Source organism: Symphalangus syndactylus, chromosome 9, assembly GCF_028878055.3.
Source record: "Symphalangus syndactylus isolate Jambi chromosome 9, NHGRI_mSymSyn1-v2.1_pri, whole genome shotgun sequence".
Lineage (NCBI taxonomy): Eukaryota > Metazoa > Chordata > Mammalia > Primates > Hylobatidae > Symphalangus > Symphalangus syndactylus.
The window spans coordinates 105,225,689-105,239,420 of NC_072431.2; the positions used below are offsets into that span (position 1 = coordinate 105,225,689).

Below are 13,732 nucleotides of genomic sequence, written 5' to 3' on the forward strand. Positions count from 1 at the left end.
CTGACCTCAGGTGATCTGCCTGCCTCAGCGTCCCAAAGTGCTGGGATTACAGACATGAGCCACGTGCCTGGCCCAAGCCCCATATTAATAAGATAATTCTAATTACCTTCCAAACTTGGAGGCCTAACCTGGTGGAGGCAGGGAGCAATTAGTCATATGTGGATGCTGACTGTCATCAGGAAAACTCTAATGGATATGCCAACACCCATTAGTAGCAGCACTGAAAACTGGTGGGCTGCTTAATTTGCATTTTATTTGAAAATGACAACTAGATAAAAATATAGTTTGAAAAAGATCCAGGCTGATGCTTTTTCTGGGGTGTGAATTCAGTCAACAAAACTTGCCCCTTGATTCATCCATTTCTCAAAAGTTTGGATCTACTGACTACACACACACACACACACACACAAAGAAATTCCATTAGCAGTTTGCAAAAGAACAATTTGGAAGAGAAATGTATTAAATCCTCAGGGAAATCAAACCCAAATAATCCAATAATGGCATTACAAAATTAACACTAGACTATGAATTGAATTAATTGCCTCCTACTGTGGGATTCTTGTCTACTACAAACCAAAACAAATGAAGCCAATGATGTCAAATGCCTTAAGAGAGACCACAGGCAAGTTTGTATCACAAGAGTTCACCCACTGTGGTTTTTCAACTTTCTGGCTTGTTCTGGAGATCAATATGAAGAAAGATCTTCACTTCTGCCATCTCACGTCTCAAATTACATACGGTAGGTTGGTGAGAGAGGTGAGAGGTGGCACAGTTCTAGACACAACAGAGCAATTTTACAACTCTTTGTGAATTACCTCTGTCTGTGTCTAGAAGTAGCTGGACTGTTGGAAATCCATTCAAGTCTTTTTCTCCTGAAAGGGCTGAAGGGACTGGTGGGAACAAGTAAAGGTGTCTCTAGAACCCAGGCAGTCTAGCGGTAAGGCAGATATTTAAGAACAGTCAGCTGCTCCAAAAGAGATTTGCTTTGGCATTTCAGTAAATACCCATTTATTTCTGTAAATTCTCTTTTAATGCCATGATGACAGCACACCTTTGGCAATACACGATTACCTAAATAATATGTGTCCTGGGACCAACAGAGTTAGCATGTGTATGACTTACCAAGCCCCTGCTAGTCTTCCTAAGGACTTTGTGAGGGAAGGTAGGATGCAGCATCTTGATGGAAAGAAAATTTTGGTGATTTACACAGCTTTACCAAATAAAGACCCATAGAGCAAATACAGAGGGCCTGACTGCCTCCAGCTTCTGAGACGCCAGTTTGTCAAAATGCCTATCGAGTATTTGCTCTTATGCACATCCTTCATGTTACGGCTGACATTGACCCCTGAAGCTTTTTAATAAGCAAACAGCATCGTACAAAAAAACTAATTCATGGCATTTTGTTGGGATATTATAATTTTTTTCACATGCTTAATTTTGCTTGACATTTTGAAAATACTATGCTTAACTCTTTTGTGCAGATTAAAAAAAAAAAACCATAGCTAGCATGGATTGAATACTTCTTTTTCCTTCCCTCAAGAATTGACACAAACACCAAAAACAAAATACTTTTTGTTTAAGCTTAGAGAAATGAAGCATTCTGTTTGTTTGGAATCTTAATTACTATCGCCCCAAACTTACCTAATTAGAAGCTCTTTTATAATGAGGAAAATTATTTTCAAAGTTAATGAATTTGCAAGCACAAACATTGCTGTCTTCCCAGAATGAATTATTCACATTCCTTACATGCATATTTTAGTTGTACACTCTAATTAATATTAGTACTTAAAATGTGTGAGATTGATTTCACTGTTAAAAAAAAAAACTTTCCTTTGTTTTTAGACGATATAAAAACACCACAATTTTTTTCTCCTCTCATAAACATTGGACTGCACATAGAGACTTAATTTTAGATTTAGACAAAATGGAAATTATTTCATCAAAACTATTCGTTTTATTGACTTTAGCCACTTCAAGCTTGTTAACATCAAACATTTTTTGTGCAGATGAATTAATGATGTCCAATCTTCACAGCAAAGAAAATTATGACAAATATTCTGAGGTAAGTTTTTAAAATTTCTCTAATGTGAGTAGAATTAATTGTATAATATTAACCCTAAGTCTAATGATTTTGTAAAGACTAAGAAGTAAGTTGCTGTGTACTCTGTTTTTTTGTCAAATTTCAGCCTTCCTCTGACAATGTATAAATGTAACTTGTATTATTTAGCACAACAGCAATCAGGCTGGCTTCTGTCATGACAATTGTACTGGTGAGTATGGTACTTAGCAAGCATACAGTGCATTAATAATTTTCAATCAACTCACAAGTGCATATTTATAATAAATGGTTGGCAGAAATAAGATTTGGATACATTTCAGCTGGACATTCAAATTGTTTTAAACTACAAACAAACAAACAAAAAACACGTTTATTTTGGGCTTAGCAATTACAAACTGGCCAATGTGTACTAAATCTGTATCTTAGTAAAGTGTTTACCTGTAGATGGTAAAATTGCAAATTGTTTTTATTTTCTTTTATATGTTTTCCAAATCTGCTGAAATTAGTGTGTATACTCATTTTAGTCAAGCAATAATCAGAAAACAATCATTTAAAAATTTCCATATGGACAAGCTCGTATGGTAAAGACTAAATCTAATCAAATATTCTCTGTATTTGTGATGGTTCCTACAAAGTTGGCATATTTGTGATGCAGTAACCTATAAACCAATGGGTTCTTTACTAAAAATGTATTTTATATTCTAATAAAAATGCAATTGTTTTCTTGAGAAAGCTTTAGAATGGAACCCTGAGTAAGATGGAATAAAAAAGAAATTCACTGAGCCTTGTACAACTATACCCCAAAACCTGGCCAGCATCTCTGTTTCGATGTACCATGTTTCCATGTGCCACTTTGGCCTTTAAAGAGAAACATGAAAAATGAGTGGGAAGTTTCTCTAAAATCAAATTATAAAAATATATAAAATATTCTATGAACAACATGAATCAAAAAAACCGAAAGAGAATAACTGCAGTAAAATAAACTTTTGCCACATTTCAGTACTTCATTATGTTCCTGCTGCTTGAACTCATTGCTGTATTCACTATATATATTTTATGGTTGTCTTACAATAGTCTAGGGACAGAGAAACTAGATTTCTTTAAAAAGCTTAATACAAATTATTTATTAAAAAATTCTGCACATATGAACACAAACTTTGTTTATAGCTTTAACAATTCTGCAGATTAAAGTCTAGATTTAAGTTAATTGGGGGTTTAAATCTGTTGCTTATAACAACAGTATGTTATTGTCATGGTCATTTCTAATTATAGCCTAGAGGATACCCAAAAGGGGAAAGAAGCCTCAATTTTGAGGAATTAAAAGATTGGGGACCAAAAAATGTCATTAAGATGAGTACACCTGCAGTCAACAAAATGCCACACTCAGTCACCAACTTGCCATTGAGATTTGGGAGGAATGTTCGAAGAGAAAGAAGTGCTGGAGCAACAGCCAACCTGCCTCTGAGATCTGGAAGAGGTATGGAGGTGAGCCTCGTGAGACGTGTTCTTAACCTGCCCCAAAGGTTTGGGAGAATGACAACAGCCAGAAGTGTCTGCAGGACGCTGAGTGATTTGTGTCAAGGATCCATGCATTCACCATGTGCCAATGACTTATTTTACTCCATGACCTGCCAGCACCAAGAAATCCAGAATTCCGATCAAAAACAGTCAAGGTAAATACCTGAAAACCAGTCAAAGTGCATGGGCAGTTATATAGAGGTGGTCTAGAAACTTTAAAAATGAGTACATCTTTTCAACATAAGTTTCTAAGACAGTAAGTTTCCTAGCAGGAGAGAGAGGCAAAGACACAAGGAACTAAATCCCTGTAAATTGGGAACTATAGAAGTCCAGGTATAATAAGCATGGCTCAAGACATAAAATCATGGGATGGCTTCCCCTAAGCCACATTTAAGCATCAATCTCCTTATCCTATAGCTGCTCACTAAGTCCATGCAATGACAGTATATTGTCTAAACGCTGGACCTCTCCCACATAAAAAGTCTCATGGGAGAGAGTTGTTCAGGTGCAAAGGACCCCATCTCAATAATCTAGGTCTCAAATGCAGCAGGTTTTCTTTCCTGACTTTTAATCAAAGTGTTTTCTTTTATCTGGATCTCATCTTATAAACTCTGTTATAATCATTATTTATATTAAGAAATATGTATTATCTCCTATGTACATATCAGAATTTAAGATTTAAAATTAATAAGCTACCTACCTGTTCTTTTATAGTAGAAAGTGTATGCTTAAAAAAAATTTTTTTTATATGAAGTAGAACATGATGCTTTAGTTAAGACCTGAAGAAAGTACAGTGGCAGATTGTGTCACCTTATCTGAGAGACCTTCTCAGGACACTCCAGGTTTGTTCTTTTCCATGGTACTTATCCCCATCTGACATATATTTAGGGTCCATTCCCTTTATTAGAATTTCAGTCCTACAAATCCCATAAATTTTGTCCACTGCCATATCCCCAGAGCCTAAGAACTGTGTCTGCCACATAGTAAGCCCTCAATATTTGACAGAATAAACGAAATAAGAAAGGCACTAATAAGGTCCTGCAGAGGGTCAGAAAAAAAGAGAATGTTTCTGTATGTGGAAACCTGCCTTTCAAAAGCAGCTTTCTCTTGAACATTCGGAGACTGGTGAGAAGAGGGAGGTCATTTTTAGGCACTAAAGCAAGGTGAGCCAAGAACAGCTGAGGCGCCCTTTGGTAAGAGCAAAAAGTATGCGAAGGGGGCCGGGCGCGGTGGCTGACGCCTGTAATCCCAGCACTTTGGGAGGCCGAGGCGGGCTGATCACGAGGTCAGGAGATCGAGACCATCCTGGCTAAGACAGCGAAACCCCCGTCTCTACTAAAAATACAAAAAATTAGCCAGGCGTGGTGGCGGGCGCCTGTAGTCCCAGCTACTGGGGAGGCTGAGGCAGGAGAATGGCGTGAACCCGGGAGGCGGAGCTTGCAGTGAGCCGAGATCGCGCCACTGCACTCCAGCCTGGGCGACAGAGCGAGACTCCGTCTCAAAAAAAAAAAAAAAAAAAAGGTATGCGAAGAGGAGAGGAAAGAGTAAGAGCAGAGAGCACAGATAATTGAGGACCCGGACAAGGACTTGGGGCATCATTCATCAGGAGAGGGGGAACTGCTGACATTTCTGCTGAGGTTCTGGGATGTTATACAGAGGAAGAATTGGCAGCTAATCAGATGTTGGGAGTGGGGCCGTGTGGAGGGAGAGAGATGAATCAATGATAAGTGTTTGGGACTGAGTGCCCATCACAGATTCAGCATCCCCCCAATATCTCACTCATTTCAAGTGTAACACAATTCAACTCAAGTATAATTAGGCACTTAGGACTATGGCTTGTATTTGTATATACTCTTGCATGCTGTTGTTCTGATGGGTGAGAACATTTTGTACTGCTTACATTTTAGGAGACTGGTATTCAAGAAAATAGATGATGCAGAATTGAAACAAGAAAAATAAGAAACCTGGAGCCTGTCCCTAAAGCTGTGGCCTGTAATCTACAAATGGCTCTATAGTGAAGACCACAAGGAAGAGTAGCTACATACACTTCATCAACTATAGGTCAACAACGGCAATTTTTCCTTGTTAGTACAGCTATAATAGTATCTTGAAAGTTGTAAAAAATTTAAAGCATATTTGTTATATAAAGTTAAAATGATTTTTATCTGAATAAAAAAGAGCATTGCAAATGCTTTAGAAATTTCTGGTAATGGAGAGAGAGACAGAGGACCCTCCTCACTGCCCTATATAAAAATCATTGACACGGTTACACTTAATAAAAAAAATTAAACAGAAGAGCACCCTGAAAAACATTAGGATGGAAATTAAATAATTTGCCAGAATAACATGATTGACAAATAAGTGAACAAGGATTACAAATCACTTACAAACATGTTTCTGTACACCCTTTCTATTGTGTCAAATGTTAATGAATCTGTGATCAATTGAAATGTAAATGTCTGTGTAATACTACAAAATAAAAACTCTTAGACTTTAGGGAGAAAAGTAAAAGGCAACTATGAGCTACCTCTTTTAGTGCCTCCTCTATCTACATCCAGAAATTTGCTTCTAGTGAGTTTCTTTCCTCCTCATTTAACATTTCAAGTTTTTGATTTGCAAAAAGATCTGGCTATTCCTCAACTGAGAATTTATAAATTCAGTACACCACAACACAAATACAGTGACTTGCCTTTAATCCTAAGGATATGAAGTCCTTAATCAGATATAGCTAGTTTATTGAACAGTCTCAACTCCACTGGGCGCACACAGGAAATGGTTTTATTTTTCTCCCATTGTGTGCCCCCCGCTGGGCTGTGTTGAATCTCCCGCCCCTGCTGATTAAAGGTCCCTTAATGATACCCTGGACATACTGCATAACTCCCTCGGTCACTTCCTGATATTAAAAAACTTCGTCAAGTCCAGTTGAAGACTCCAAACTCATATCCAAGAATAAAGTGTCCCCACCCACCCCCATGGCTGGCTGGGCTGGTGGAAGGGCCTAAAGTGGGAAAGGGGCAGGTCTGCTCTTTGTCTCTTCCTCGCCTTTCTCACCTCAGAGGTAAGGTGCTGGGAGGGAACATGGTAGGCTCTGAAAAAAAAATCCCCTCCCATCTTCTCCAGGGCAAGGGAGGAATGGGGATGGGGGGGTGGTCAAGAGAAGCGGTCTCCTCCTCTCTATATAAAGTTGCTGCTTCTACAAGAGCGTTCTTCGGGAAGACTTGCAGGGGCCTTCACACAAGTCACCTACCTGGGGGCTCTGGATGCTACTTGATCTCTTCCAACTACCCCCGTCTCATCAGTTCTCCCCACAGTTTTTATTGCCAGACAGAAAGGCTCAAGCCAGCTACCCTCCCAGTGCCCGCTTGAAGCACAGAAAATGCAGACATCCCCCCAGCCAGACCAAGGGCGGACTGCAGGCTGCCTCTCCACTGCCCCTTGTTGTCTCCACCCCTCTTGCCCCTGTTTAGGAGGGGGCAGGCAGGTCATAAGTCTACTGTCTAAGCAAGCAGCCAGTCAGAAGTAGCATGCAGTGCGCCTGTCAAAACCCCATACTCTAGAAGTGGTTTTCTAGGAACGCCTCTTACTTGGCTTCCTGGGAGAGCTGCAGCTGCAGCAGGCCCCCTCCAAGGCAAACCGTCATAACTGCACATGTTGGAAGGGCACGGCCAAGACAGGGAGGGCTGCTGTGGCTCTGCCAGGTCTTAGCAAACCACGAGCAGGTGTCTGGCTCCTGCCATCCATGGTTCTCTTTGCTTAGCATCTCTGCTAAAGTATTTAGCCTCTCTGTACACCTCCAGATGTGGTCCCCAGTTGCCAATTCTGAGTGACAGAGAGAATATCCTGCAATGTCCTGCTACACTAATAAATAAAAGATCACCTGGTTCCGCGAGATTATATGACACAGGGAAATTTCTTGTCAAAGAAATGGGTTCTTTACCTAAGCCCCTAATTTATGGGAAATGTTAGCTGAATAGCCAAGTGTTGGCTGTCCCCTCACCTGCTTGGCTTATTCTGTTGTGCCACCACAACGGCTTCCTCACCAGCTTCCATAAGAACCCCATTCATGTAACTCAATGTGGAGCTTGCAATTTTGCAGAGAATTTGTGGGATCACATGGTGCAGCATTTCACTGGGAAAGTCTCCATCAAGCCTCTTCCGGCTCTCTCATTAACTGGACCACTGGCAAGTTCCCCTCCTCTCTGACCTCTGTTACTCACTCCAGAGTGGCCTCATGGGTGTGCAATCCCTGCAGTCACACAAAGCCCCACACTTGGCTCAGTGCTCTGCTGTCACTGTCTTGAATTTCTTAAGTATTTCAAGGGGCCCCACGTTTATATTTTGCACTGGACCCTGCATATCATGTAGCTTGTCTTGCTTCCCCCAGACTCGGCCCTGCTGGATCCCACAACATCCCATTCCCCACCACCCGTGTTTGTCAATCAGAGCAGCTTCCATTTTCTACATCAAACCCAAAAGCCAGCTTCATGCAGGCCTGGGAGGTCTGCTTTCATCCTACAATGGGTATAAAATACAATTGCATGACTCATGAAGTGTGCTCAAAATGCAAATTTATTTTTGTATCCCACTGCCCCTTTCTAATATAAGGGATGGGGAAGAGGGTATGCAGAAATCTTCCTCTGACCCTCAACGGAAACTTGGCCAGATGCCATGAACTTCACCTCTCTCTTAAGTAATGTTAAGCCTTTGGCCTCTCTGAGTCAAAAACACAGTCTCAGTTCCATTGTCATCAACCTTTCAGCCTGCATTCAGCTGCTCATACATTCATTCTGCACCCTTCCCATGCTGAGACCTGAGTCTGGAGACAGGACTGTGGTTGGCTTCTGTTCTCTCTTCCACCCTCATCTGCTACTTCTCTCCCTGGCTGCCTTTTTGGACTCCACTGGGAGTGAAGAGAATTTGGGATGAGAGGAGAGGGGATGGGACAGTTCTCACCCGGATGGACTCACTCTCAGGACTCGGGATGGCGCTGCTGACCATTACTGGACCCTCTCCCTGCCATTCTGTCATCCTGTGAAAACTTCCAGGCCCCACAGTGGCCTCAGCCCTCAGCCCTGGGGCATGGGCATCCACTCCATACATGCCTGTTTCTCTCCTGGGGTCCTCTTGAGTAGGACTTGAAATATCTCCAGTAACTCTGTGTCTGCTGCAGCCTGTGTCTGGTTGTGCGCAGCTCACCCTCCACACCTGGCTGTGATCCCAAATGGCTCCTCTGTCCTGCTGCCCCCAGGCTCTTCAGCCTTTTTGGCTTTTGTTTTTCTCAACCTCACAGAATACATTTCCTCATCATGTGGAAGCCCCTCCCTGATGAAGGGTGAGAACACGGTAATTCCAGACCCCTGGGCACGGACACAGGTACCAGCTCACAGCGAGGTAACAACTCTTTCCAAATGAATCTCTCCTGAACCCAAATCTTATCCTTTCACTGTCTCCAAGTGAGTGAAGGAAATGAAGACTGGTGGAAGCAGTTTCCAACCACATCCTTCAGAAAGTCTGCAAATAGTGATCTGACTTTGGAATTGTATGTCTATTAGTTTTGGTGGTTTTGGTTAAAACTTCACTTTTCACATCCCTTACAACAAAGATGAATCTCTCCTTAAGAGGAGTGCTCACAGCTGCTAAAATTATGTTTTCTCTGAATCAATAAGCGTATATATACATTTTTCTGGAGAGAGAGTTCATAATTCTTGTGAAGATTCTCAAAGGGGTTTGTGATCCATAAAGTTTAAGAATCACTATAATAAAAGATTATGTCTAGAATTATTTTAAGTTAATATCTAATCCAACTTACAGATGAATACTGTTATCTGATTGGCCATTTAGGTGTTGAGAACATAATGCCGGAACAATCAAAATCATTTCAGTAATTTAGCTTGAACTTCCTCCAAATACTGGCATTGACAGTGGCATAAAACAGAAGTGAGGTGGTAATTGTGTTCTTCTCCTTAATGTGCTTTTCCAGGCACTTCCTTCCAAATATCCATTCCACCCTTCTCTTCTCTTCCAACCCTTCCCTTTCCCAAGGAAATTCCATCTGGACTGGTCCTAACCCAAGCTTCAGCTGGCCTGTGAAGGGAGCAGAGTGTGGGGCTACAGGGGGACGCGGGATGGGACACACCCCACACAGCAAGGGTTTTCATGGAAGGCGGCTTTCACGTGCTCTCAGGTCCGCATTTCATACATCATACTATGACAATGACCTTGAGAAATATAAAAAGGAAAAAAAAAATGTATTGACTCTGGGACAAATTTCTCAGTGAGAAAAATGAAAGGTCAGTGTTCACCTAACTGTGACCGACAAAATGAAATGGACAAGGAAGGTGAGTGTGTTGTCTTCTGTGTGTTTATTCCTTTTTTTCCCTTGAAGATCTTCTTGGGGACATTATGTGAGGCTCTGTGACCTAAGTTTTCTTATCACTTAATTAACACACCAATCCACAAGTTATTTCCTGAAAACATGCACTTTCACATTTCCATGCCTTCGTTCCTGCTAATTCCTTCAGCTCAAAGGCCTCTTTTCTACCGATCAAAATCCTTTGAAACACAGGTCAAATTTGGATGTAGCTGCATATAATAAAAACCTAAATAATACTGTTTTAACCAAGAGAAACTTTTTTTCTCCTCACACAAAATGGTCGGGAAGGAAGCAGTTCTGGGCTGGCATGGGAATTCCACACCATCATCCAAGATCCAGACCCTCCCATCCTGCTGCTACACCAGCGTAAGTACATGGCTCCACCACGCCGGCACATCCCTTTCCAGGCAGTAGAAACAAAGGGGCCAGGTAAAGACTCTTTCTTTAAAAAAAAAAAAAAAAAAAAAAAAGCCTATTTAAAGAGCACCATCCAGTGGGGTGGAAAGCAAGGGGAAGGAGAGCGTTAGGAAAACTACCTAACACATGAGGGGCTTAAAACCTAGATGACGGGTCAATGGGTGCAGCAAACCACCATGGCATATGTATACCTATGTAACAAACCTGCATGTTCTGCGCTTGTATCCCAGAATTTAAAATAAAATAAATAAAGAGCACCATCTGACTACTTCCTCTTTCATGTAATTGATCACTCCACTCTGCAGGTGAGACTGGGAAATGTCGTTTCTCCATTAGGCGCATTGTCCCAACCACTATTACGTGAAAAAAGAGCATGAATATCAAGTGGACAACTTGACGGGTCCCCCCCACCAAACATGAGCTGACTTCTTTGTTATAGAAAATATGGAACATATTTTAATGTTTTTTCTTCACTAAGCCAGGGTTAACAGTGGTTCTATGGACATTTGGAACTGTGTCATTCTTTGCTGTGGGGACTTCCTGGTGTATCGTAGGATGCTTAGCAGCATCGGAAGCCTCTAACCACCAGAGGCCAGTAGGCCAGTAGGATCACTCCCCTATTGTGACAACCAAAAATATCTCCAGACATTGCCAAATGCTCCTGAGGGTGGAGTGGGGGGTCATCCCTAATTAGAAACTCCTGCACTAGACTGCTCTAATCATCTTTGAATCCCCTCCCTCCAGCTTAATAATAATAGTGATTATTAATTGTTATGATAACTATGTATTTTAGCATTTAAGGCTATTTTAACCACTTCTGTTATATTCATTTTTATGCATGAGAACTGAGCTCAGAAAGAACTTTCCCAAGAAATGGGAGCTAACAAGTGGGTTCAACCAAGGTCTGATTTTTAAGTGTTGCTCTTCTGAACCATCATCCACTGCCCTGTTCACTACCACACAACCAACCCTGCAGCATAATAAGCATTCAGGAAACAGGCGTTGAATTATGTTTAAATAAGAAAAAAATGGATACACTGAAGCCCAGGAATAAATCCTCGGAGTTTTAAAACACTATATAAAGATTTTAGAAGGAAGGGAGGGAGGAGCGGGAGGGAGAAAGGAAGAGAGGGAGCAAGGTAGGAAGAGGAAGAAGAAGGAAGAGAGAGGAAGAGAGGAAGAATGGGAAGAAAGAAGGACCATAGATTCCTGAAGAGCTTTAGTTTAATTGTTCTTTAAGGTATCTACTTCTAGAGCGGGCAAGGAGATGCCTACCTTACCAGTCATGAGTGATTGTAAAAGGTAAAAGCATCACAGAATACAGGCTGGACCACTTTTATCTTAGACTCTCAAGGAGCAAGTCACGTTTTTTGAGTTTTATCCTTTAGCAAACAAGGTGCTATTGTTGATGATAAAATTTGACTGTCAGTTGCTGCTTCAGTAGTAAAACTGAGGTGGTCCAAGCCAGGCACGGTGGCTCATGCCTGTAGTCCCAGCACTTTGGGAGGCTGTTGGGTGGATCACTTGAAACCAGGAGTTCGAGGCCAGCCTGGGCAACAAAGTGAGATCCCATCTCTATTTTTTTTAATTTTGTAATAAAAGGAAATTGAAGTGGTCCAGAGAGCCACTGAAATATACAGTCATGGCAAATGGAGTGAAGGCAAAGGCGGCCAGTAGGTAAACTTCTGCCTGGATGGGTCTTGCCTCCCTGGGTTATTTGCAGTCTGCTACAGATCTCACTCATGAATTAGGACAAAGCAGTAAAGGAATTAAAATAAATCAGAAATAAGTTTGCTCCTGCGCACTGGCATGAATTGTAGTAGCCATTCCCTCCCTCTCACTCAGATGAGTGTGTGCAGGTGAATGCTCTGTGGAAAATAGAATCACTTTGCTTCTTGGAGTCAGGCCTGAATTAGGAAAATATTATATGGTGAACATCTGTCCTCTTTATTATATCCACTGTTTACTTGGATTTCTCATTAAGTGGCCCAGAGTTCCTGAAATGTTTATTAGATATTGCACATTTTATTCACCATTGCTGGAAATATTAAAAATCAGAAAGATTCCATTTGCCCTTTTGAAATTTTTTAAATTGTAGTAAAATACAGATAACATAAAGTTTACCATTGTAACCATCTTGATGTGTACAATTCAGTGGCACTAAGTACATTTCACTTGCCTTTTTACATAGTCTGATGCTATTCACTAATTATGCTCACACTATTAATACCTACAAAATCACACCCAAAGCTTAAGTGCTATTTTGGCTACCACAAAAAAAAAAAATCCTTTGAGAAAAATAAGGTTTTATAAATGACAGACTGTTATTTAGTAATGCCACGTTTTTCACCAGAACATTAAATTTTTCCTATAGCCCCATTAAGCCTGTCTTAAAAGGGGGTAGTTGCTGCTAATCTTTTTTTCTCCTGAAATCTTTTATCATTTCACCAGTTTATAATGTATTAGATTCACCTGAGACAAGAGCTACTGCGTCTTTGGAAATGCCTGGGACAGCAAAGGTTTCTGTTAGCAGTCAGAGATGGAGAGACATTAATTTCAGCACAGTAATGAAAATGAAGAGTTGATTAGTTTAATTTTCCTAAGAAATGAAGAATGGTCAACAATCACTCATCTGCTATTTTATAGCACTTTTCTTTGACCTTCTGGGCTCCTTCACATTCTTCCTAATAGCCTATTTATACTTTGCTTCTCATCTGCACCCCTGATCTTTTTATATTGCAGTCAGTAAAATTTAGAACCTTTACACTTAATATCTTAGAATATATAATAATAATAATTAGTCAAATAGATGCCCAAGGATAACTAATAAAAATAATTGCTCATAAAATATGCCACAGCATTTTCCTTTCATAATATAACACAAATGTGATACATATAATCCTATGTGTAGCTTAGGAAATAGAAAGTATTATCACCCATTATTCTCTTCCTAAATATAGGAAGTAAAGTATGAAAGAAGACAAACAGGAAAATCACGATTAGAATCAGGAGTGGAATTAAATTATAACTAGATTGATGTCAAATTAATAGTCTCTTTGTAGAAGTAGAGAAATATTATTTTAATCCTGAAGAAAAATTATCTTAAAATTTATTTCACTTCTTGCCAGATTTCTAGGCATTGGTATATTGTGGTTAATAAAACATAAAGCTATTGTTTCTCTTTCTTAAAATATGCAACAACAATAATTAGCTACAGCAACGCACCAACATAATTTTCAAACTGCTTTTAAAATGTCACCTAGCTTCTCCTTTGTAATTGAAAGCACTGAGATGTGACAATATTGCAAAATTACTTTTGACCACTAGAGGGCAGAAAATACTCCACGTTTGTACATAACTAATTT

The 13,732-nt window shown here is 40.3% G+C and overlaps 1 protein-coding gene across 1 annotated transcript; it reads left to right on the forward strand.

The window, feature by feature from the left end:
• The first annotated feature begins 1,877 nt into the window (after positions 1-1,877).
• On the forward strand, positions 1,878-6,087 carry NPVF (neuropeptide VF precursor). The gene is made up of 3 exons (XM_055294474.1): positions 1,878-2,062; positions 3,332-3,732; positions 5,485-6,087. Exons 1-3 carry the CDS (start codon positions 1,925-1,927, stop codon positions 5,534-5,536), a joined length of 591 nt encoding a protein of 196 aa, XP_055150449.1. The 5' UTR covers positions 1,878-1,924; the 3' UTR covers positions 5,537-6,087.
• The last annotated feature ends 7,645 nt before the right edge of the window (positions 6,088-13,732 follow it).

What these genes read in the sequence shown, in the direction of transcription:
- NPVF (XM_055294474.1), top strand. Translation starts at nt 1,925, where the DNA reads ATGGAAATTATTTCATCAAAACTATTCGTTTTATTGACTTTAGCCACT. An exon ending in ATTATGACAAATATTCTGAG is followed by an intron (nt 2,063 to 3,331) that starts GTAAGTTTTTAA and finishes TTCTAATTATAG; the next exon opens with CCTAGAGGATACCCAAAAGG. An exon ending in TCCGATCAAAAACAGTCAAG is followed by an intron (nt 3,733 to 5,484) that starts GTAAATACCTGA and finishes CTTACATTTTAG; the next exon opens with GAGACTGGTATTCAAGAAAA.